The sequence below is a fragment of the Oncorhynchus gorbuscha genome, linkage group LG26, assembly GCF_021184085.1.
Source record: "Oncorhynchus gorbuscha isolate QuinsamMale2020 ecotype Even-year linkage group LG26, OgorEven_v1.0, whole genome shotgun sequence".
Taxonomy (NCBI): domain Eukaryota; kingdom Metazoa; phylum Chordata; class Actinopteri; order Salmoniformes; family Salmonidae; genus Oncorhynchus; species Oncorhynchus gorbuscha.
Window position 1 is genome coordinate 43,904,226 of NC_060198.1, and position 25,618 is coordinate 43,929,843.

At 44.2% G+C, this 25,618-nt stretch overlaps 1 protein-coding gene across 5 annotated transcripts in view; it reads left to right on the forward strand.

Moving 5' to 3' along the window:
- Positions 1-24,168, forward strand: part of LOC124016020 — a 113,147-nt gene extending 88,979 nt beyond the window's left edge. For all 5 annotated transcript variants that reach the window (XM_046331539.1, XM_046331538.1, XM_046331540.1 and 2 more), the window contains 9 exons: positions 5,664-6,002; positions 6,128-6,427; positions 8,731-9,045; positions 9,205-9,501; positions 9,626-9,925; positions 15,317-15,631; positions 15,791-16,087; positions 16,212-16,511; positions 23,563-24,168. In XM_046331539.1, the coding sequence (XP_046187495.1) occupies positions 5,664-6,002; positions 6,128-6,427; positions 8,731-9,045; positions 9,205-9,501; positions 9,626-9,925; positions 15,317-15,631; positions 15,791-16,087; positions 16,212-16,511; positions 23,563-24,026 (2,927 nt within the window). In that variant the 3' untranslated portion in view covers positions 24,027-24,168. The remainder of the gene's footprint in view (positions 1-5,663; positions 6,003-6,127; positions 6,428-8,730; positions 9,046-9,204; positions 9,502-9,625; positions 9,926-15,316; positions 15,632-15,790; positions 16,088-16,211; positions 16,512-23,562) is intronic.
- The last annotated feature ends 1,450 nt before the right edge of the window (positions 24,169-25,618 follow it).

Genomic DNA, 25,618 nt, shown 5'->3' on the forward strand with positions numbered 1-25,618 from the left:
GAAATATCGGAGTCTCACTGTCACTCTGTTACCATGAAATTTCCCATAAGCTGTTTAGCTGTTCTGTTCATCTTTACTGCGCATGTGTAGCCTATGCCAGCTTCTGCAAATGTATGTTGTTTTCTCTCTGCTTCTGCATATATATATATATATATGTGTGTGTATGTTTGTTTTTTAGCGGAATATCTGCAGCAGCCGTCTCTTTACGTAATGACCCCCTCTAAAGAGGAGATGGCAGAAAATAAGACGGCTTCCTTCGCCTGCTTTGCCAATGACTTTTCACCCCGTACACACACAATCAAATGGATGAGGATGGAAAAAGGAACAGAAAACGAAGTTTTATCTGATTTCACGAGTTCTTGTGAGAGTGAGAAGAAGAGTGAGAAAACTCTGTACAGCACAACCAGCTATCTCAGAGTCAATGAGAGTGAGTGGAAGAGTGAAGAAGTAACATTCACTTGCGTGTTTGAGAACAAAGCTGGAAATGTGAGCAGAACTGTGGGCTACACTTCATCAGATGGTGAGTAAAATTCGTCAGATTATCTTCTCTTGGTACCTCATTAAGGGAGCATCAAGAAGCAGGGCTTTTGTGACAGAGCTCTAGGCCATATTGAAAAGTTAGCAGATTTTTCTAATTAGCACTTAAATGTTTTTCTTAAATTGCATAAAAATAGCCCATGCATGAAAAAGGATTGATTGTGACCAGCCAGCTGGAGGGAAAACAGAATAACCTACATTGATCCAAGACATACAAACTGTTTACATTTTAATTGCTGCTCTCACAAACAGCTTGGTGAACATTCCTTACATCCTTTCTCAGCAGGTCCAGTCCATGGACATTCAGTAGTCATTACGATCATCGAGCCGTCTCTTGAGGATATGCTTATGAACAAAAAAGCTGAGCTTGTGTGCGATGTCAATGAACTAGTTCCTGGCTTCGTGTGCGTCAAATGGGAAAATGACAAGGGAAAGACCTTAACCAGCCGAAAGGGTGCCACTGACAAAATTGCCATACTTGACATCACTTATGAGGACTGGAGCAATGGGACAGTATTCTACTGCGCTGTAGATCACATGGAAAACCTGGGGACCTTGGTAAAGAAAGCCTACAAGAGGGAGACCGGTAAGACACACTGCTTTGGTTTCCCCCTCACTTTTCTTTTTACTTAATTGGGATTTCATATTTACAATGTTTCAAAACCTATTAAACAGATATCCAATTGTCCATCATGTGGGAATTAAAAATTATGATAGGAGATTGTGTAGACTAGTGAAAAGTGACTTTAATTGTCAGAGTTGCAAGGAACCAAATGGAGCTGATAGCAATTTGATCTGATTAAATCAGATGATGACTGACTGCAAAATGACAAAATGCTTGTCTATGAAGGGTCCCTTTGGCCTCTCAAGACGAAACTCTTGTGAGGGAAGACATTGTTTGATTGGCTTAATATAGGCAGCATTCAGCTAAATGTAAATTGTTTGCCAAGTACTTTCATGGGGAGAAGCCCTGACTGTTCTCTCATGCTTCCAGGAGGAGATCCACAGCGTCCATCTGTCTTTCTGCTGGCTCCAGCAGAACAAACTAGTGATAATACGGTGACCCTGACTTGCTACGTCAAAGACTTCTACCCCAAGGACGTTTTAGTGGCTTGGCTTGTTGACGATGAGCTGGTGGAGAGAACGAGCAGTTCAGCATCGTACCAATTCAACACCACTAGCCAGATTCAATCAGGAAGGACCTACTCTGTCTACAGTCAGCTCACATTTAGCAATGACTTGTGGAAGAACGAAGAAGTGGTGTATAGCTGTGTAGTTTACCACGAAAGCATGATCAAGTCCACAAAAATTCTTATGAGAACCATTGACAGAACCTCAAACCAACCCAACCTAGTTAACCTCAGCTTGAATGTGCCTCAGAGCTGCAAGGCCCAGTAGAGGTTGTGTTGTGTTTTGTTGATGTGTGTTGCTGCGTGTTACTCTGCTGTTTGTGTCAGTGACATAACATGTTGTGTGTCTTTTAAGTGCAGAATCAAAATCCAAATAAAAACTTGAAATCATTAATCCTGTTGATGTACTGTATGTCATGCAGTTCCTACTCATGTCTGTCCCGTCTCCCCACTTTTGTGCATAGCTTCAGTATCTCTGTTTGGGGAAAATGTCAACTCTCAGACTACTAAAACTAATGATAAAGTGACAATACAAGTCAAGCAAAGTATTGATGCTTCAAATTTGCAATCAGGCCAAATTACCATGCAATATATCTGTAATACAGTAATGGTGGACACTGAATAATGTATTTGTATAAAGCTTATTTTGCACACTGAGCTATAGTCTTGTACACAATAGAGAAGTGATATACACTCACATTGTTAAAATGTTCCCCTGATGATAGGAATGAACTATGGAAGTGTAGCTCTAGCATTAGCAACCCAGTTATCTGCTGTTTCAGATATTCTCCTCATGTCTTTGGTGTAATCAGATGTAGTTCATTGAACTTAATCAGGCTGTCCTGTCTTCTTGTTGTTTGGCTTTGTGTGCTTCTGTTCCCGCTACTGGGTCTCACCTATAGAAATGCTATATGCCTGTTCTATTGATTCAAGTCTACCACCATCGGTTTGGAAATGGATGAGATATGACTAAGGTTCGTTCACAAGAAGCAAGCCAAGCCAAGTAGAAGTTGGAAGTCCCCATTGATCGGCAAGTGTGCCGTTTGGCCAAAGCAAGTCAGGGTCACCTTCACTGCTGGTTTGATATCCTCATGTTTTAGATTTTCAATGTGTTGTATTCGTTAAGTAATAACTCAGTAATTGATGAAAGGTCATAGGGGGTGAGGCAGAAAAAACATGCTCAAGTCCAATAGACAAAGTATGTTTTAGATTTTATTCTCACGTCCTACCGAATATCACAGTATTATCTATGACTGATACCGGAGACAGTATTATCTATGACTGATACCGGAGACAGTATTATCTATGACTGATACCGGAGACAGTATTATCTATGACTGATACCGGAGACAGTATTATCTATGACTGATACCGGAGACAGTATTATCTATGACTGATACCGGAGACAGTATTATCTATGACTGATACCGGAGACAGTATTATCTATGACTGATACCGGAGACAGTATTATCTATGACTGATACCGGAGACAGTATTATCAATGACTGATACCGGAGACAGTATTATGTATGACTGATACCGGAGACAGTATTATCTATGACTGATACCGGGGACAGCTGTACTATGACTGATACCTGGGACAGCTGTACTATGCATGGTTTCCCATAAAACAGTTGAAAGTATACCCATTCCAACCGTTTGACACTTATTGATAGCCCCTTTAGATCTGCAATGAACAGTAAGGGTAGGCTACATGCAAAATTACCCCTTGTTAACAATATGGCTGGAGCGATGGCGGAACTAAGATCTTTCAGATTTCTTAGGAGCCATCAACAAGTATCCAGAAGTTGGGGTTTGTGATTGGGTTTCAGACTGGGCACCAGAGTGATGAGTAACTGTTTTGACTGCCTACTGACACTGTTCTCATATCCACATGCAGATTGTCTCGTGTTGACTGACTGTCCATGCAGCAACACCATGGAAACCGACAGGGACAGCATGGGAAAAACAGCCTTCACCTTCATCATACTCTTCCTCATAACTCTGCTGTATGGTGTTGGAGCAACTGCCATCAAGGTAATGCCTTGTTGGGAATCTGGGGTTTTTACTAAATGGGATAAGCTTTTGTCAGATTTGACTTTTTTGTAGCAGGTTAGGGGAAAGGGGGATACCTAGTCAGTTGTCTTGCACATTTAACCCAACCCCTCTGAATCATAGAGGTGCAGGGAGCTGCCATAATCAACATCCACAATTTCAGAGCTGAGGGAAATGTGGGTTAGTTGCCTTCCTTGCTCAGGGGCAGAACAACAGATGTTTACCTTGTCAGCTCAGGGACTCAAACCAGCAACCTTTCGGTTACTGACCCAATGCTCTAACCGCTAGGCTACCTGCCGCAGCTGGTTAGGATAATTAATGTAGCAGGTTAGGATAATTAGGATAAGGTTAGGAAAGAGGTTAGGGTTAGCTAAAATGCAAAAATAAAGTTAACTTGACAAAAGCTGTATCCCTTCTAGCCATGACCGTAGTGTGGGAAGAGTAGTGGGAAAGGAAGACATTTTGGTTTTGAAAGTTCCATAGTCTGTATGGATCCACATTCAAACAAACAATCCATGTATGCGTGGTAGAACTTTCAGTAGCAACATGAACAGATTCTAGCAAGACATGAATGTACACATAGGCCTGTTTTGTGTGTTGCAATTCTCTACAAGAGGAATACTAGTGAGAGGGAATACAGTAATAACCTAAATATATTATATATAACTTACATTATAACTATATTATTATATAGGCCTAATAGTTATATTATATATAAGTATAGTTAATTACACAAGTCATTTTTTTGAAGTGTCAGCTAAACAAAAATAATAATTGCATCTATATAGATGTTACAATTATTGTAAGTAATTGAAGTGAACAAATGTTTGCTTCTTATTTCAGGTGAAATGAAGAAACTGAGTTTGAAGTACTTGAAGAAGATATTACTTTTCATACTTACAATACAGTATATGAATGGATACAATACATGTAACTGTTCTCCTGCTTGTCTTTATTGTTGATTTGTTTGAATAGTTCAACTGTAGAGGTTAGATTTGTAAATATTTCATTGTGCCTTTTTAAACTATTAAGATAATAAAAGTGTAACTGAAGTGAACAACAGTGTATTGTTCTTCCCTTAGCGTTTCTTCATTCATTAGAAAGAAAATGCAGCTAAAGTGATGCGTTAAAATATATTATAAACATTGAAGAAACACATTTATTAATTACGGTTACATTAGTATAAGTGTTTTAAAAGTGATTTTAGAACTGCGTGGCTGTTGTGATGTGTGGATGAATCTACAGTAAGTAATCTACATCTTATTTTTGCTGGATGCTGTTTGCGCACTGGGTTCTGCATGAACACATCTGGAATCAGTGGGCCTTGCTAAACTTGGTATGCAAACTATTCAGAAATAGCTTGATGGGTTGTCAAAACAACGAAAGTGTAACACCGAGTGGTAAGAAGTTACATAATAGAATTATAGAAGAGAACTCTTCATGCAGATAGCTCAGAAACATGCAAATTGCAACTGATTTCCTTAAGCAGAAGTAGACACACACCTGGCTTCTAATACACACGGTTGCTCAACATGTTTCACTTCTGTTTTTTGGGATGCTTTTTGGGGACCAGGGTGTTACCCCACGCTTCCGCTTGCTGCATTCCCTGTTCGCTGAGGCCTGTCCTGCTCTAACACCTGTGTTTCACAACCCTCCAACTCCACATCTGACCACTACCATTACCAGTTCTCAGTGGCCAGCCAGCCAGCTACCTAATAGGTCCATAGCTCCATCTAGGTTATGTTAAAAGTCATTACACTCAGCCCAGGCCTGGTTTTCATAGACTGGGTTACTTTAAATTGCATATAAAAAGGTATGAAGAATTTGATTAAAAGTTTACAATCTGACTTTGGTTTACATCTTGTTAATCACCAAATCGGAAAAAATTGTCAAAGTCAAAAAGTGGCCCTGAATTTTACTCCTCCTTCCACTTTGTATTAGTGCAGCGGGTCATTCCTCCAAATATCACACTGTATCCTCTCTGGGAGGAACTGGAGGTAGGATCGAAGGTGGTAATCCTCTGCATCCTGAGTGGGTTCTACCCTGACAAACTGATTGTGGAGTGGCTGCTAGATGAAAAGACTGTGACCACATCTCCAGTCCAGCGGAAGCTGCAGAGTGTAGAAGGTGAGGAGAAAACATTCAGCCTGAACAGCCAGCTGGAGCTGGACCGGAGCCAATGGACTCAAGGGTCAGAGGTCACATGCAAGGCCACCCACAATGCAGCACAAGGACCACCTACAGGAACGCCAGTCTCCAGGACCACCAGTATTTGCTCAGGTGGGTTTCAGTGACAGAACTGTGTATTGGGCCAGAGGATGGGTATAGAAAAGTGTACAATTGAAAAACATAGTAACAATCCAAATCTACAAGTCTTGTGACTTCTCCATCTGTTTTCCTTTCAGCGTTTCCCTCGTCTACTCCATCCATCCACCTGGAGAGCCCCAGATTCAGGACAGTGATGACACAGACTGAGGTAACAGCTACATGTGTGGTCCACTCTGAGTATGACGCCAAAGTGTCCTGGCTTCTGGATGGAAAAGACCCAACCAGCAGGACCCCAGTGAACCAAGCCAGCAGGACAACTCAGAGCATCAGCAGTAGCCTGACTCTTCCCTCAAGCCAATGGAAAACCCTGAACACAATAACATGCAGAGCTGAACATCGCTGCTTCAACTCCACAGAGAAGACCAGTAATGTTAAAGGTTAGAATGGAACTTTGTGATGATATTTGTATTTTACAGGCTCTAACAAACAGTGCAACAAAATGTATTCAGTGAACAATAGGTAAGTAAAGGAAGAAAAATAACAGTAAAAAGACAGTGAAAAAAAATGTGGCGAGGCTGTAACAGTAGCTACATACAGACACCGGTTAGTCTGGCTGATTGAGGAAGTATGTACATGTAGATATGGTTAAATTGACTCCTCCCTATAGGCTGTCGTTGTCCGTGATCAGGCCTACCACTGTTCTGTCGTCTACAAACTTAATGATGGTGTTGAGTTGTGCCTAGCCATGCAGTCGTGGGTGAACAGGGAGTACAGGAGGGGACTGAGCACGGACCCCTGTGGGGCTCCAGTGTTGAGGATCAGCATGGCAGATGTGATGCTACCTACCCTCACCATCTGGGGACAGACCGTAGGAAGTTCAGGATCCAGTAATAGAGGGAGGTATTGAGTCCCAGGATCCTTAGCTTTGTAATGAGCTGTGAAGGTACTATGGTGTTGAATTCTCCTAACATTCTAGCATTCTCACATAGGTGTTCCTTTTGTCCAGGTGGGAAAGGGCAGTGTGGAGTGCAATAGAGATGGCATCATCTGTAGATCTCTTTGGGCGGTGTGCAAATTGGACTGGGTCTAGTGTTTCTGGGATAATGGAGGTGATGTGAGCCATGACCAGACTTTCAAAGCACTTCAAGGCGACGGATGTGAGTGCTACGGTTCTGTAGTCATTTAGGCAGGTTGCATTCATGTTCTTGGGCACAGGGACTATGGTGGTCTGCTTGAAACATGTTGGTATTACAGACTCAATCAGGGACATGTTTAAAATGTCAGTGAAGACACCTGCCAGTTGGTCAGCACATGCCCGGAGCACACGTCCTGGTAATCCTTCTGGCCCCGCATCCTTGTGAATGTTGACCTGTCTAAAGGTCTTACTCACGTCGGCTACGGAGAGTGTGATCACACAGTCATCCGGAACAGCTGATGCTCTCATGCATGCCTCAGTGTTGCTTGACTCGAAGCGAGCATAGAAGTGATTTAGCTCGTCTGGTAGGCTCGTGTCACTGGGCAGCTCACTGCTGTGCTTCCCTTTGTAGTCTATAATAGTTTGCAAGCCCTGCCACATAAGACGAGCGTCGGAGCCAGTGTAGTACAATTCAATCTTAACCCTGTCTGTATTGGGCTTTGCCTGTTTGATGGTTCATCAGAGGGAATAGCAGGATTACTTATAAGCTTCCGGGTTAGAGTCCCGCACCTTGACAGCGGCAGCTCTACCCTTTAGCTCAGTGCAAATGTTGCCTGTAATCCATGGCTTCTGGCTGGGATACGTACGTACTGTCACTGTGTGGTGAACTCCTCAATGCCATCAGATGATTCCCGGAATATGTTCCAGTCTGTGATAGCAAAACAGTCCTGTAGTTTAGCATCTGCTTCATCTGACCACCTTTTTGAAGACCGAATCACTGGTGCTTCCTGCTTTAATTTCTGCTTGTAAGCAGGAATCAGGAGGATAGAATTATGGTCAGATTTACCAAATGTAGGGCAAGGGAGAGCTTTGTACGCGTCTGTGATCATACCTCGTCTAATTTATTGTCCAATGATGGCACGTTGGCGAGTAATATGGACGGTAACGGCAGCTTTCCCACTCGCTTTCTACGGATCCTTACGAGGCACCCCGCTCTGTGTCCTCTGTACCTGCGTCTCTTTCACTTGCAAATAACTGGGATGTTGGCCTTGTCGGGTGTTCTGAGATTGTCCTGTGCGTCCTGCGTGTTGAAGAAAAATTATTTGTCTAATCCGAGGTGAGTGATCGCTGTCCTGATATCCAGAAGCTCTTTTTTGCTGTAAGATACGGTGGCAGAAACATTATGTACAAAATAACTTACAAATAACACGAAAAATCCCCACATAATAGCACAATTGGTTGGGCGCCTGTAAAACAGCTGCCATTTCTTCCTGCGCCATTGGTAGCAACACAACATAACAACAACATGGTGGCAACACAACATGGTAGCAGCACAAAACATGGTACAAACATTATTGGGTACAGACAACAGCACAAAGGGCAAGAAGTTAGAAACAACAATACATCACACAAAGCAGCCACAACTGTCAGTAAGAGTGTCCAAGATTGAATCTTTGAATGAAGATATATACAGAGAGAAGTACAGCAAAACATGCAGTATTCTTCTGTCCTCCCCCATAAAAAGGAGAGATTATTGACACTGAAGCCAGATCAGTGTTCCTTTCTCCTGTTTACCCCTCTCCTCTGTGTGTGTGTGTTCTCCAGGACCTGCAGTGAGCAGCACTCCCACAGTTCTGATCAGGAGGTCTCTCCCAGAGTTACTGAAGGGAGACAGTGCTGTGCTGGAGTGTGCCATCACACAACTCTCCTCCAGTGACCTCTATGTCACCTTTCAGGCCAATGGGGTTGATTTCCCTGAGAAACAGTATGTGGATCTGCCTGCCTCCAAAGGCCCCCATTCACTCACCAGACGGTTCTCTATCCCCAAATCACACTGGAAGACAGACAACACTTTCACCTGTAAAGTGAACCAAGGCTACTCCAACAGCTGGGTGTCTAGCTCCAAAGTCAAGCTTTTTGGTGAGTGAACTTCTCTCATCTGACCCAATTATACCTTCTCAAATGCTTGAAAATGTAGAAAGACCTACCTACATGAAATTATGTTTCCATTGTTTGTTGCATGATATTCATTCAGCACTCCAGGGCTAAAATTGAAAAAGGAAATGGTGTTCTTTCCAGGTGAACTGTCCATGGAAATCCTTCTTGTCCCCAGTGAGGAGTCGTCTGGCTCAGGGACCCAGAAACTCATGTGTTCTGGGTGGGGCTTCAACCCTAAGATCAAGTGGCTCTCTGGGTCTGAACAGAGGTATGCAGCAGACAATGAGATAAGGATGGGGGAAGACGGACATGTGGCACTAACCAGTCATATCACAGTAACACAGCAGGAGTGGAATGAGGGGAAGGTCTTCATCTGTGAGGTAGATGACAAAGATCTTCAGAAAACTGTCAGGAAGAGCACCAGTTTATGCACAGGTAGTTTGTAAACTTACAGAAGCGCCTTACCTGTTTAAAGTTTACTTCAAAAGTCATAAATCATAACCTAATTACCTTGGAGTATAAAAAACAATTTTATTTCCACACTCATCTGTTTTGCTCTCAGCTTTTCCCTCGTCTACTCCATCCATCCACCTGGAGACTCCCAGATTCAGGACAGTGATGACACAGACTGAGGTAACAGCTACATGTGTGGTCCACTCTGCGTATGACGCCAAAGTGTCCTGGCTTCTGGATGGAAAAGACCCAACCAGTAGGACCCCAGTGAACCAGGCCAGCAGGACAACTCAGAGCATCAGCAGTAACCTGACTCTTTCATCAAGCCAATGGAAAACCCTGAACACAATAACATGCAGAGCTGAACATCGCTGCTTCAACTCCACAGAGAAGACCAGTAATCTTAAAGGTTAGAATGGAACTTCGTGATCATATATTTGTATTTTTTTTACATTTTATTGAACCTTTATTTAACTTGGCAAGTCAGTTAAGAACAAATTCTTATTTAACGATTTAACGACGACCTACCAAAAAGGCAAAAGGCCTCCTGTGGGGATGGGGTCTGGGATTACAAATGAATAAAAAATAAAATATAAATATAGGACAAAACACACATCACAACAAGAGAGGTAACACAACACTACATAAAGAGAGACCTAAGACAACAACATAGCAAGGCAGCAACACATGACAACACAGCAAATCAAATCAAAACAGAGTTTTTTTGTCACGTGTCAAAAACAACAAATGTCGACCTTACAGTGAAATGCTGACTTACAGGCTCTAACAAACAGTGCAAAAAAGGGATTCAGTGAACAATAGGTAAGTAAAGAAAGAAAAACAACTGTAAAAAGACATTGAAAAATAGCAGTAGCGAGGCTATGTACAGAGCGAGGCTATAACAGTAGCGAGGCTATAACAGTAGCGAGGCTATAACAGTAATAATAATAGTAATATATGCCATTTAGCAGACGCTTTTATCCAAAGCGACTTACAGTCATGTGTGCATACATTCTACGTATGGGTGGTCCCGGGGATCGAACCCACTACCCTGGCGTTACAAGCGCCATGCTCTACCAACTGAGCTACAGAAGGACCACAGTAGTGAGGCTATGTACAGTAGCGAGGCTATAACAGTAGCGAGGCTATAACAGTAGCGAGGCTATATCAGTAGCGAGGCTATAACAGTAGCGAGGCTATAACAGTAGCGAGGCTATATCAGTAGCGAGTCTATAACAGTAGCGAGGCTATAACAGTAGCGAGGCTATATCAGTAGCGAGGCTATAACAGTAGCGAGGCTATGTACAGTAGCGAGGCTATGTACAGTAGCGAGGCTATAACAGTAGCGAGGCTATATCAGTAGCGAGGCTATAACAGTAGCGAGGCTATGTACAGAGCGAGGCTATAACAGTAGCGAGGCTATAACAGTAGCGAGGCTATAACAGTAGCGAGGCTATATCAGTAGCGAGGCTATAACAGTAGCGAGGCTATGTACAGTAGCGAGGCTATGTACAGTAGCGAGGCTATAACAGTAGCGAGGCTATATCAGTAGCGAGGCTATAACAGTAGCGAGGCTATGTACAGAGCGAGGCTATAACAGTAGCGAGGCTATAACAGTAGCGAGGCTATAACAGTAGCGAGGCTATAACAATAGCGAGGCTATAACAGTAGCGAGGCTATAACAGTTGCGAGGCTATAACAGTAGCGAGGCTATAACAGTTGCGAGGCTATAACAGTAGCAAGGCTATAACAGTAGCGAGACTATAACAGTAGCGAGGCTATAACAGTAGCGAGGCTATAACAGTTGCGAGGCTATAACAGTAGCGAGGTTACATACAGACACAGGTTAGTCAGACTCATTGAGGTAGTATGTACGTGTAGATATGGTTAAAGTGACTATGCATATATGATAAACAGAGAGTAGCAGTAGCGTAACAGATGGGTTGGCAGGGGTGGCAGGTGGCAGGACACAATGCAGATAGCCCAGTTTGCCAATGTGCGGGGCACTGATGGTTCGGCCAATTGAGGTAATATGTACATGAATGTATAATTAAAGTGACTATGCATAAATGATGAACAGCAAGTAGAAGAAATGTAAAAGAGGGGTTTGGCGGGTGGTAGGTGGCACACAATGCAAATAGTCTGAATAGCCATTTGATTACCTTTTCAGGAGTCTATTGGCTTGGGGGTACCAACTGTTGAGAAGCCTTTTTGTCCTGACTTGGCAATCCGGTATCGCTTGCCATGCTATAGTAGGAGAGAGAACAGTCTATGACTGGGGTGACTGGGGTCTTTGTCAATTTTTAGGGCCTTCCTCTGATACTGCCTGGTGTAGAGGTCCTGGATGGCAGGCAGCGTAGCCCCAGTGATGTACTGGTCCATACGCACTAACCTCTGTAGTGCCTTGCGGTCAGAGGCCGAGCAATTTCCGTACCAGGAAGTGATGCAACCAGTCAGATGCTCTCGATTTTGCAGCTGTAGAACCTTTTGAGGATCTTAGGACCCATGCCAAATATCTTTTGTTTCCTGAGGGGGAATAGGCTTTGTCGTGCCCTCTTCACGACTGTCTTCGGGTGTTTGGACCATTCAAGTTTGTTGGTGATGTGGACACCAAGGAACTTGATGCTCTCAACCTGCTCCACTAGAGCTCCATCGATGAGAATGGGGGTGTGCTCGGTCTTCCTTTTCCTGTAGTCCAAAATCATCTCCTTAGTCTTGGTTAAGTTGAGGGATAGCTTGTTATTCTGGCACCACCCGGCCAGGTCTCTGACCTCCTCCTGTCACGAACTGGCTCTAAGCCCGTAACAAAAAGGGAGACAATGTGGAGATAAAGAATTAGCAAAATATATGTATTAACTGAAGTAAAGTAAATACAATTAACAATGGTGTGTTTAGTCAGTAGTCAGTAGTGTAAGTGAGTTGTCGCGTGCATACATGTGATGATGAGGGGTGTTGAAAGGTGCCAATTCATGTAAACCAAATAGCTACAAAAACGCAACAACCAAATCTGTCTGTGTCTGCATGGAGAGAGTCTCCTCCATGAATGGAGCAGTGGTGTATTTATTCTGGGACACACCTGAGCCCAGGTTTGTCCCATTTCTCTGACGACCCTCCCGGCTCCGCCCACCGACATCCTATTAAGGAAAACAAGGGCAAAGAGAAAGAATTCGGCAGACAGAGTGGGAGGGTCGTCATACTCCCTATAGGCTGTCTCGTCGTTGTCCATGATCAGTCCTACCACTGTCGTGTTGTCGGCCAACTTAATGATGGTGTTGGAGTTGTTCATGGCCATGCAGTCGTGGGTGAACAGGGAGTACAGGAGGGGACTGAGCACGCACCACTGGGGTGCTCCAGTGTTGGGGATCAGCGTAGCAGATGTGTTGCTACCTACCCTCACCACCTGTGGGCAGCCCGTCAGGAAGTTCAGGATCCTGTTGTAGAAGGAGGTGTTCAGTCTCAGGATCCTTAGCATAGTGATGAGCTTTGAGGGTACTATGGTGTGGAACTCTGAGCTGTAGTCAATGAATAGCATTCTAACATAGGTGTTCCTTTTGTCCAGGTGGGAAAGGGCAGTGTGGAGTGCAATAGAGATTGCATCATCCATAGATCTGTTTGGGCAGTATGCAAATTGGTGTGGGTCTAGGGTTTCTGGAATAATGGAGGTGATGTGAGCCATGACCAGCCTTTCAAAGCACTTCATGGCTACGGACGTGAGTGCTACGGTTCTGTAGTCATTTAGGCAGGTTGCCTTCGTGTTCTTGGGCACAGGGACTACGGTGGTCTGCTTGAAACATGTTGGTATTACAGACTCAATCAGGGACATGTTGAAAATGTCAGTGAAGACACCTGCCAGTTGGTCAGCACATGCCGGAGCACACGTCCTGGTAATCCGTCTGGCCCCGCATCCTTGTGTATGTTGACCTGTTTAATGGTCTTACTCACGTCGGCTACGGAGAGTGTGATCACACAGTCGTCCGGAACAGCTTATGCTCTCATGCATGCCTCAGTGTTGCTTGCCTCGAAGCGAGCATAGAAGTGATTTAGCTCGTCTGGTAGGCTTGTGTCACTGGGCAGCTCACGGCTGTGCTTCCCTTTGTAGTCTATAATAGTTTGCAAGCCCTGCCACATAAGACAAGCATCAGAGCCGGTGTAGTATGATTCAATCTTGGCCCTGTATTGACGCTTTGCCTGTTTGTTGGTTCATCAGAGGACATAGAGGAATTTCTTATCAGCTTCCGGGTTAGAGTCCCGCACCTTGACAGCGGCAGCTCTACCCTTTAGCTCAGTGCGAATGTTGCCTGTAATCCATGACTTCTGGTTGGTTGGGGTATGTACGTACAGTTACTGTGGGGACAATATCCTCAATGCACTTATTGATAAAGCTAGGGACTGATGTGGTGAACTCCTCAATGCCATCAGAAGAATCCCGGAACATGTTCAAGACTGTGATAGCAAAACAGTCCTGTAGTTTAGCATCTGCTTCATCTGACCACTTTTGTATAGACCGAGTCATTGGTGCTTCCTGCTTTAATTTTTACTTGTAAGCAGGAATCAGGAGGATAGAATTGTGGTCAGATTTACCAAATGTAGGGCAAGGGAGAGCTTTGTACACGTCTCTGTGTGTGGAGTACAGATGATCTAGGATTGTTTTCCCTCTGGTTGCTCATTTGACATGTTGATAGAAATTAGGAAGAACTGATTTAAGTTCACCTCTGGGTGAGCGGTTTCTTGTTTGCTTATTACCTTATACAGTTGACTGAGTGCGGTCTTAGTGAAAGCATCCGTTTGTGGTGGTAAATAAACAGCCATGAAAAGTATAGCTGAAAACATTCTAGGCAGATAGTGCAGTCTGCAATTTATCACAATATCCCCTACTTCAGGCAAGCAAAATCTAGAGACTTCCTAAGATTTCGTGCACCAGCTTTTGTTTACAAATATGCACAGACCCCCCCCCTCATCATACCGGAGTGTGCAGTTCTATTTTGCTGGTGCAGCGTATTTCCCGCTAGCTGAATATCCATGTCATCATTCAGCCACGATTCCGTGAAACATAAGATATTACATCTTATGATATTTGTGATAGTACCTCGTCTAATTTATTGTCCAATGATGGCACGTTGGCGAGTAATATGGACGGTAATGGCAGCTTTCCCACTCGCTTTCTACGGATCCTTACGAGGCACCCCGCTCTGTGTCCTCTGTACCTGCGTCTCTTTCACTTGCAAATAACTGGGATGTTGGCCTTGTCGGGTGTTCTGAGAATGTCCTGTGCGTCCTGCTTGTTGAAGAAAAATTCTTTGTCTAATCCGAGGTGAGTGATCGCTGTCCTGATATCCAGAAGCTCTTTCTTGCCGTAAGATACGGTTGCAGAATCATTATATACAAAATAAGTTAAAGTTTAATAAGCAAAAAATCCCCACATAATAGCACAATTGGTTGGGCGCCTGTAAAACAGCTGCCATTTCTTCCTGCGCCATTGGTAGCAACACAACATAACAACAACATGGTGGCAACACAACATGGTAGCAGCACAAAACATGGTACAAACATTATTGGGTACAGACAACAGCACAAAGGGCAAGAAGGTAGAGACAACAATACATCACATAAAGCAGCCACAACTGTCAGTAAGAGTGTCCATTATTGAGTCTTTGAATGAAGATATATACAGAGAGAAGTACAGCAAAACATGCAGTATTCTTCTGTCCTCCCCCATAAAAAGTAGAGATTATTGACACTGAAGCCAGATCAGTGTTCCTTTCTCCTGTTTACCCCTCTCCTCTGTGTGTGTGTTCTCCAGGACCTGCAGTGAGCAGCACTCCCACAGTTCTGATCAGGAGGTCTCTCCCAGAGTTACTGAAGGGAGACAGTGCTGTGCTGGAGTGTGCCATCACACAACTCTCCTCCAGTGACCTCTATGTCACCTTTCAGGCCAATGGGGTTGATTTCCCTGAGAAACAGTATGTGGATCTGCCTGCCTCCAAAGGCCCCCATTCACTCACCAGACGGTTCTCTATCCCCAAATCACACTGGAAGACAGACAACACTTTCACCTGTAAAGTTAACCAAGGTTTCTCCAACAGCTTGGTGTCTAGCTCCAAAGTCAAGCTTTTTGGTGAGTGAACTTCTCTCATCTGACCCAATTATACCTTCTCAAATGCTTGAAAATGTAGAAAGACCTACCTACATGAAATTATGTTTCCATTGTTTGTTGCATGATATTCATTCAGCACTCCAGGGCTAAAATTGAAAAAGGAAATGGTGTTCTTTCCAGGTGAACTGTCCATGGAAATCCTTCTTGTCCCCAGTGAGGAGTCGTCTGGCTCAGGGACCCAGAAACTCATGTGTTCTGGGTGGGGCTTCAACCCTAAAATCAAGTGGCTCTCTGGGTCTGAACAGAGGTCTGCAGCAGACAATGAGATAAGGATGGGGGAAGACGGACATGTGGCACTAACCAGTCATATCACAGTAACACAGCAGGAGTGGAATGAGGGGAAGGTCTTCATCTGTGAGGTAGATGACAAAGATCTTCAGAAAACTGTCAGGAAGAGCACCAGTTTATGCACAGGTAGTTTGTAAACTTACAGAAGCGCCTTACCTGTTTAAAGTTTACTTCAAAAGTCATAAATCATAACCTAATTACCTTGGAGTATAAAAAACGATTTTATTTCCACACTCATCTGTTTTGCTCTCAGCTTTTCCCTCGTCTACTCCATCCATCCACCTGGAGACTCCCAGATTCAGGACAGTGATGACACAGACTGAGGTAACAGCTACATGTGTGGTCCACTCTGCGTATGACGCCAAAGTGTCCTGGCTTCTGGATGGAAAAGACCCAACCAGTAGGACCCCAGTGAACCAGGCCAGCAGGACAACTCAGAGCATCAGCAGTAACCTGACTCTTTCCTCAAGCCAATGGAAAACCCTGAACACAATAACATGCAGAGCTGAACATCGCTGCTTCAACTCCACAGAGAAGACCAGTAATCTTAAAGGTTAGAATGGAACTTCGTGATCATATATTTTTATTTTATTTTATTGAACCTTTATTTAACGACGACCTACCAAAAAGGCAAAAGGCCTCCTGTGGGGATGGGGTCTGGGATTACAAATGAATAAAAAATAAAATATAAATATAGGACAAAACACACATCACAACAAGAGAGGTAACACAACACTACATAAAGAGAGACCTAAGACAACAACATAGCAAGGCAGCAACACATGACAACACAGCAAATCAAATCAAAACAGAGTTTTTTTGTCACGTGCGTCAAATACAACAGATGTCGACCTTCCAGTGAAATGCTGACTTATAGGCTCTAACAAACAGTGCAAAAAAAGGGATTCAGTGAACAATAGCTAAGTAAAGAAAGAAAAACAACATTAAAAATACAGTGAAAAATAGCAGTAGCGAGACTATGTACAGAGCGAGGCTATAACAGTAGCGAGGCTATAACAGTAGCGAGGCTATAACAGTAGCGAGGCTATAACTGCAGCGAGGCTATAACAGTAGCGAGGCTATAACAGTAGCGAGGCTATAACAGTAGCGAGGCTATAACTGCAGCGAGGCTATAACAGTAGCGAGGCTATATACAGTAGCGAGGCTATAACAGTAGCGAGGCTATAACTGCAGCGAGGCTATAACTGTAGCGAGTCTATAACAGTGGCGAGGCTATAACAGTAGCGAGGCTATAACAGTAGCGAGGCTATAACTGCAGCGAGGCTATAACTGTAGCGAGTCTATAACAGTGGCGAGGCTATAACTGTAGCGAGGCTATAACTGTAGCGAGTCTATAACAGTGGCGAGGCTATAACAGTAGCGAGGCTATAACTGCGGCGAGGCTATAACTGCGGCGAGGCTATAACAGTAGCGAGTCTATAACAGTAGCGAGGCTATAACTGTAGCGAGTCTATAACACTAGCGAGGCTATAACTGCGGTGAGGCTATAACAGTGGCAAGGCTATAACAGTAGCGAGTCTATAACAGTAGCGAGGCTGTAACAGTAGCGAGGCTATAACAGTAGCGAGGCTATAACTGTGGCGAAGCTATAACTGTGGCGAGGCTATAACAGTGGCGAGGCTATAACAGTGGCGAGGCTATAACAGTGGCGAGGCTATAACTGTGGCGAGGCTATAACAGTGGCGAGGCTATAACAGTGGCGAGGCTATAACAGTGGCGAGGCTATAACAGTGGCGAGGCTATAACTGTGGCGAGGCTATAACAGTGGCGAGGCTATAACAGTGGCGAGGCTATAACAGTGGCGAGGCTATAACAGTGGCGAGGCTGTAACAGTGGCGAGGCTATAACAGTGGCGAGGCTATAACAGTGGCGAGGCTATAATAGTGGCGAGGCTATAACAGTGGCGAGGCTATAACTGCGGCGAGGCTATAACAGTGGCGAGGCTATAACAGTGGCGAGGCTATAACAGTAGCGAGTCTATAACAGTAGCGAGGCTATAACAGTAGCGAGGTTATAACAGTAGCGAGGCTATAACTGTAGCGAGTCTATAACAGTAGCGAGGCTATAACATTAGTGAGGCTATAACAGTAGCGAGGCTATAACAGTAGCGAGGTTACATACAGACACCGGTTAGTCAGACTCATTGAGGTAGTATGTACGTGTAGATATGGTTAAAGTGACTATGCATATATGATAAACAGAGAGTAGCAGTAGCGTAACAGATGGGTTGGCGGGTGGCAGGTGGCAGGACACAATGCAGATAGCCCAGTTTGCCAATGTGCGGGGGCACTGATGGTTGGGCCAATTGAGGTAGTATGTACATGAAAGTATTGTTAAAGTGACTATTCACATATGATAAACAGAGAGTAGCAACAGCGTAAAAGAGGGGTTGGGGGGGGAACACAATGCAAATAGTCAGAGTAGCCATTTGATTACCTGCTCAGGAGTCTATTGGCTTGGGGGTAAAAACTGTTGAGAAGCCTTTTTTGTCCGAGACTTGGCACTCCGGTACAGCTTACCATGCTATAGTAGAGAGAACAGGCTAAGACTGAGGTGACTAGGGTCTTTGACAATTTTTAGGGCCTTCTCTCTGACACCGCCTGGTGTAGAGGTCCTGGATGGCAGGCAGCTTAGCCCCAGTGATGTACTGGGCCATAGGCACTAACCTCTGTAGTGCCTTGCGGTCAGAGGCCGAGCAATTGCTGTACCAGGCAGTGATGCCACCAGTCAGAATGCTCTTGATGTTGCAGCTGTAGAACCTTTTGAGGATCTGAGGACCCATGCCAAATCTTTTTAGTTTCCTGGGGTGAAATTGGCTTTATCGTGCCCTCTTCACGACTGTCTTGGTGTCTTTGGACCATTCAAGTTTGTTGGTGATGTGGACACCAAGGAACTTGAAGCTCTCAACCTGCTCCACAACAGCCCCGTCGATGAGAATGGGGGTGTGCTCGGTCCTCCTTTTCCTGTAGTCCACAATTATCTCCTTAGTCTTGGTTACATTGACGGATGGGTTATTATTCTGGCACCACCAGGCAGGTCTCTGACCTCCTCCCTATAGGCTGTCTCGTCGCTGTCCATGATCAGGCCTAACACTGTCGTGTCGTCTGCAAACTTAATGATGGTGTTGGAGTTGTGCCTGGCCGTACAGTCATGAGTGAACAGGGAGTACAGGAAGGGACTGAGCACGCACCCCTGGGAGACTCCAGTGTTGAGGATCAGTGTGGCAGATGTGTTGCTACCTACCCTCACCACCTGGGGACAGCCCGTCAGGAAGTCCAGGATTCAGCTTAAAAGAAGGTGTTTAGTCCCAGGATCCTTAGCTTAGTGATGAGCTTTGAGGGAACTATGGTGTGGAACCCTGAGCTGTAGTCAATGAATAGCATTCTCACATAGGTGTTCCTTTTGTCCAAGTAGGAAAGGGCAGTGTGGAGTGCAATAGAGATTGCATCATCCATAGATCTGTTTGGGAAGTATGCAAATTGGAGTGGGTCTAAGGTTTCTGGGATAACGGTGTTGATGTGAGCCATTACCAACCTTTCAACAAACTTCATGGCTACGGACATGAGTGCTACAGTTCTGTAGTCATTTAGGAAGGTTGCCTTTGTGTTCTTGGGCACAGGGACTATGGTGGTCTGCTTGAAACATGTTGGTATTACAGACTCAATCAGGGACATGTTGAAAATGTCAGTGAAGACACCTGCCAGTTGATCAGCATATGCCCGGAGCACACGTCCTGGTAATCCTTCTGACTCCGCAGCCTTGTGAATGTTGACCTGTTTAAAGGTCTTACTCACGTCGGCTACAGAGAGTGTGATCACACAGTCGTCTGGAACAGCTGATGCTCTCATGCATGCCTCAGTTTTGCTAGCCTCGAAGCGAGCATAGAAGTGATTAAGCTCGTCTGGTAGGCTCGTGTCACTGGGCAGCTTGCGCCTTTTGTAGTCTAAATTGTTTGTATGTCCTGCCACATAAGACAAGCGCCACCTCTGGGTGAGCGGTTTCTTGTTTGCCTATTTCCTTATACAGCTGACTGAGTGCAATCTTAGTTTCAGCATCCGTTTGTGGTGGTAACTAAACAGCCACCAAAAGTATAGCTGAAAACTTTCTATGCAGATAGTGTGGTCTGCAATTTATCACAAGATACATCTAGAGCACATATGTCAGAGTCAAGGCCCGCGGGCCACATCCGGCCCGCGAGAAGGTTTTTTACGGCCCCTGGGATGATCTTGATTTGTTATTAGAACCGGCCCGCAGACCGCAGCAAGCCGGCAGCCCGCAGATCTTTTACACGCACCAATACTACATTTCCCACAATGCAACGGTGACGCACCGAGCAGTAGGCTGCTTCATTTCAATATTTATTGGCACAGCAGTTGTCAGCATCACAGTAAAATTAACTTTCAGATACCCATCAAAAATGGCAAAACGGAAGGTGGACACTGAGAACCGGGGGTTTCAAACAAGGTGGGAGTCGGAGTATTTGTTCACGGAGGTAGCTGGAAAACCTGTGTGTCTTCTGTGTGGAGAAAGTGTGGCGGTACTGAAAGAGTATAATCTGAGACGACATTATGAAACGAAACACGCGGACAAAAACAAGAATATGGACATGGAACAAAGGCTACAAAAGGCAGAGGAATTAAAACGAGGCCTCAAATCTCGACAGGCTCTGTTCAAAAAGCCAAATCACAAGGCCAGGCTGCTGTCAAGGCCAGTTTTATTTTGGCAGAAGAGATCGCTAAATCAGCCCGGCCATTTACGGAGGGGATTTCATCAAAAACTGCATGATTAAAGTTTGTGACGAAGTTTGCCCAGAAAAAAGGCAACTCTTTTTAAATGTGAGTCTGAGCAGAAACACCATTGCCGAGAGAGTAGACCAGTTGTCCATCAATCTAAAAGAGCAGCTTGTGAAAAAGGGAAAAGATTTCATTGCATATTCCTTGGCTGTGGATGAGAGCACCGACATTTCTGACATTGCCCAGTTGTCAATTTTCATCCGCGGAGTGGACTCCAGCCTAAGCGTGACAGAGGAGTTTTTGGCTTTACGTCCTATGCATGGCACAACTACGGGGCATGATTTGTATGAAGAGGTGTCAAGATGTGTAAATGAGATGGAGCTGCCTTGGGAAAAACTCGTGGGTTTGACAACCGACGGAGCACCTGCGATGTGTGGACACAGGAGCGGACTGGTGGGGAAGATACGGGAAAAGATGCAAGAGGAAAACGCGACAGGTGAGCTGACAGCTTATCATTGTATCATACACCAGGAAGCGTTGTGCGGTAAAGCCTTGAAAATGGAGCATGTAATGAGCATCATCACGCGCACAGTTAACTTTATCAGAGCCAAAGGTTTGAATCACCGCCAGTTCAAGGCATTTCTGACGGAGTTAGAAACGGAGCATGGTGATTTGCCTTATCACACAGAGGTGCGATGGCTAAGCCAGGGAAAGGTGCTTCAAAGATGTTTCGAGCTTCGTGAGGAGATTTGTCTGTTCTTGGACAGCAAAGGGAAAGACACAACACAACTCCGAGACGAAATGTTTCTGTGTGAAATGGCTTTTCTGTGTGACATTACGAGTCATCTGAATGCAATGAACTTGCAGCTGCAGGGTCGGGATCGTGTCATCTCTGATATGTACAGTACAGTGAAGGCATTTAAAACCAAACTGACTCTGTGGGAGACGCAGATGCGGAAAGAAAATTTGAGCCACTTTCCCAGCTGCCAGACCATGAAAGAGAAGCTCTCTACCAGTGCGTTCCCGAGCGCACAGTTGGCTGATAAAATAGGTATGCTTGCCGCTGACTTTCGATGCCGATTTGCTGACTTTGAAGCACAAAAAAGCAGGTTGGAACTGCTCGGTAACCCATTTGCTGTTGACGTGGAAAGCTCACCACCAAACCTCCAAATGGAGTTGATTGACCTCCAATGCAATGATGCACTGAGGGCAAAATATGCGGCAGTGGGTGCTGCGGAGTTCGCCCGTTTCCTCCCGACACAATGCCCCAGCTGCGCATCCAGGCTGCTCAAACGTTGTCTATGTTTGGCAGCACATACCTGTGTGAACAACTGTTTTCTTTGATGAACTTGAACAAAACATCACACAGAAGTCGACTTACTGCTGAACACCTCCACTCAATTCTGAGGATTTCCTCAGCTCAGAGCCTTACCCCGAACATTGATGAACTTGTGGAAAAGATGGGACACCACCAAGTATCACCCTCAACCTCAAACAAGTGAACATTACTGTGCAATCACATATTTAGAGTTTTTACTCAGTTCAAGTTTAAAAGTTAAAGTTTAATATTTGTTTTCACTGCATGTTACTTCTCCTTAAACAAAGTGTTGTTTTTGATTAATAGATTTTTGCACTTTATTTTATTGTATTTCAATCCAATTATATTTTTAAAATATTTCAGTTGAGTGGATGATAGAAAATTGCTATTATTGTTTTTTTCTTTGAAGTAAATTTAGCCCACTTTTGCTAAAATAGAAAATATAGGCTACTGATGGTGCCTTGAATACCGGTTTCTTTCATTTAATGTTCATGTTATGGGGATTTTTATATAAAGGAAATTTGTCTTTTGTGTCTGTTGAAAATTAAAGATTACTGACAGAGCCATAAGAAAATATTGCTTTATTTATCTGATCATATTGGAATATATTTGTTAGGTTTTCAGTAGGTTCAATTAGGTTCACTAGACTATATGCGTCATTTAAAAAATGTTCAATGAACATTCGAACAGTCCGGCCCTCGGCTTGTAGCTACATTTTTTTATTTGGCCCTCCGTCCATTTGACTTTGACACCCCTGATCTAGAGACTTCGATAGATTCCGTGCACCAGCTTTTGTTTACAAATATGCACAGCCCCCCCCCCCCCCCGGAAGCTTTCCCACTCCCTTTCCTCCAACTATTACGACGGTAATTATGGCCAAACTGTTCTATTTTTTTTACACCAGACCAGAGGACATTTCTCCAAAAAAGTATGATCTTTCTCCCCATGTGCAGTTGCAAATCGTAGTCTGGCTTTTTTATGGCGGTTTTGGAGCAGTGGCTTCTTCCTTGCTGGGAGGCCTTTCAGGTTATGTTGATATAGGACTCGTTTTACTGTGGATATAGATACTTTTGTATCTGTTTCCTCCAGCAGCTTCACAGGGTTATTTGCTATTGTTCTGGGATTGTGATACAGTGAATTATAAGTGAAATAATCTGTAAACAATTTTTGGAAATATAACTTGTGTAATGCACGGAGTAGATGTCCGAACCGGCTTGCCAAAACTATAGTTTGTTAACAAGAAATGTGTGGAGTTTTTGAAAAACGAGTTTGAATGACTCCAACCTAGTTTTCCCATGATCAAATACCATTACCCCTGTCCTAATCCAGCATCCATGCTCTACTCAGTTTCTCTCTCAGACTATGTCATGCAGCCCCCTCTCTCCCCTCCCAGACTATCAGTCATGCAGCACCCCCCCCCCTCTTTCCACCCAGTTTCTCTTCCAGACTATCAGTCATACAGCCCCCTCTCTCCCTAGTCTCATCCACTCCAGTCTCTCCTTCCATGACTCTCGCTATCTCTCTCTCTCCAGGCTCAGTGACCCCCACCGCACCAACAGCAACCCTGCTCCAGGGTCCCAGTGAGCTCGTCTGCCTGGTGCTTGGCTTCAGCCCTTCAGACATCAACATCACCTGGCTGCTGGACAACGTCACAGAGCTGTGGAACAACAACACTAGCACCCCCTACAGGGCACCAGGAGGAATGTTCGGCATCAGGAGCCACCTTAGCCTGGCACACCAGGACTGGGCACCGGGGGCTGTTTACACCTGCAGGGTGACCCACACCACCCAGACTCTGGCCCTGAACATATCCAAACCAGGTGTCTCTCTGTCTGTTCACTCAATTCTGATACAAGAACATGTTCCTGATGCTAGCCTCTTTCTAGCCTCTTTCATCATTGTAGTAGAGCATTACAGTTTGGATTCCAGGCTAGCCTGTTTCTGCAACTTTTTCTCACTGAAAATCTCCTCTTTCATTTTGAGTAGAGCTCCTTGAGGTGGAGGGGGTCTTCTTTGACGAGAACAGGTCTGATCCCATTCTGGCGGACACTGCAGAGGAGAACTGGAACATGGCCTGCATCTTCCTGGTCCTCTTCCTCATCTCCCTCCTCTACAGCTTCACAGTCACTCTGGTCAAGGTGAGAGGGAGGATATAACCACCTCACAGGTTTTCACTGCTTAGCTTTGAAGTGCAATATATGTTTATGTGATTAGCGTAAAACAATAAATATAAGAATGCATTCTTATGTCCCAGTGTGTCTTTACTGCATTGATGACCTATTGAAGCACCTGTTGAGTTTCAGACATGGAATGTCATCCCACACAGAGGGGATTCAGGTTATCTTCATGTTCCATATAAATCTAATGGGTCTACCCCGAGGCTATATGTTGTTGTTTTCTATGTCACTGCAACCTCATTATCACACTTACTCACATTTTATTGCTGGTTAAGCCACAGTTACCATTTGAATATAAAAAGCATTACAAGGTTTTCACAATTTATACTTACCTATATTTTTCTTTTCTTTTTTTTCCAGACAAAATGATGACTTCAGGACACTTCCTGATGACTTCAGGACACTATATGATGGATCTCTAGGAGTTCAACTGGAAATGAAACCATTTATTCCAACCTTTTTTTATAAAATCACAACACGTTTCTTTAGAAAATTGCATAGATTTAATTACTTAGGGTTTCCTGTAGCTGGTGACAGGGAAGTGACAGGGAAGTGACAGGGAAGTGACAGGGAAGTGTTTGATGACAGGGAAGTGTTTGACAGGGAAGTGACAGGGAAGTGACAGGGAAGTGTTTGACAGGGAAGTGACAGGGAAGTGACAGGGAAGTGTTTGACAGGGAAGTGTTTGACAGGGAAGTGTTTGACAGGGAAGTGTTTGACAGGGAAGTGTTTGACAGGGAAGTGACAGGGAAGTGACAGGGAAGTGACAGGGAAGTGTTTGATGACAGGGAAGTGTTTGACAGGGAAGTGACAGGGAAGTGACAGGGAAGTGTTTGATGACAGGGAAGTGTTTGACAGGGAAGTGTTCTTGTTTTTATTCCCCACAAAAACAGACAATGTGGTGGTGCTTACTTGCTCTCATCTCTTGTTAATGAGTTATAGAATTTTTGAGCAGAGATTTTTTTTAAATGGATGTTTAACCTCTATTAAATAAGGCCGACCATTACTCTCTATAATGAAGTATTTAGACACCAGTTATTGCTGAATTATCTGCTGATAATAAAACATTATTTCAAACCACCTACTTTGTCCTCCTCCATCTTGTGTGTTATTTGTAGTTTATCATTTTTAAATGATATTAAAACGTATATACCATTAATAAGAATTAAAATCATGTTTCATATGTGCTTTGATATAGATACATTTAGAGAACAACATTAAAAGACCACATAAGTAGGACCATGCTTTTTGGTTGTTGTTTTTCTGGTACTTTTTACTAGAATTTCCAGCATGATACACTGGGTTTGCTGCTGGTAGAAAACCCTAGGAAAAGTTATTTAATTGATACAAGATTTCTCCAATCAATCAATCACAGTCTTGTTGTGCGGTGTGTATTTGGTGGGGGGAGTCA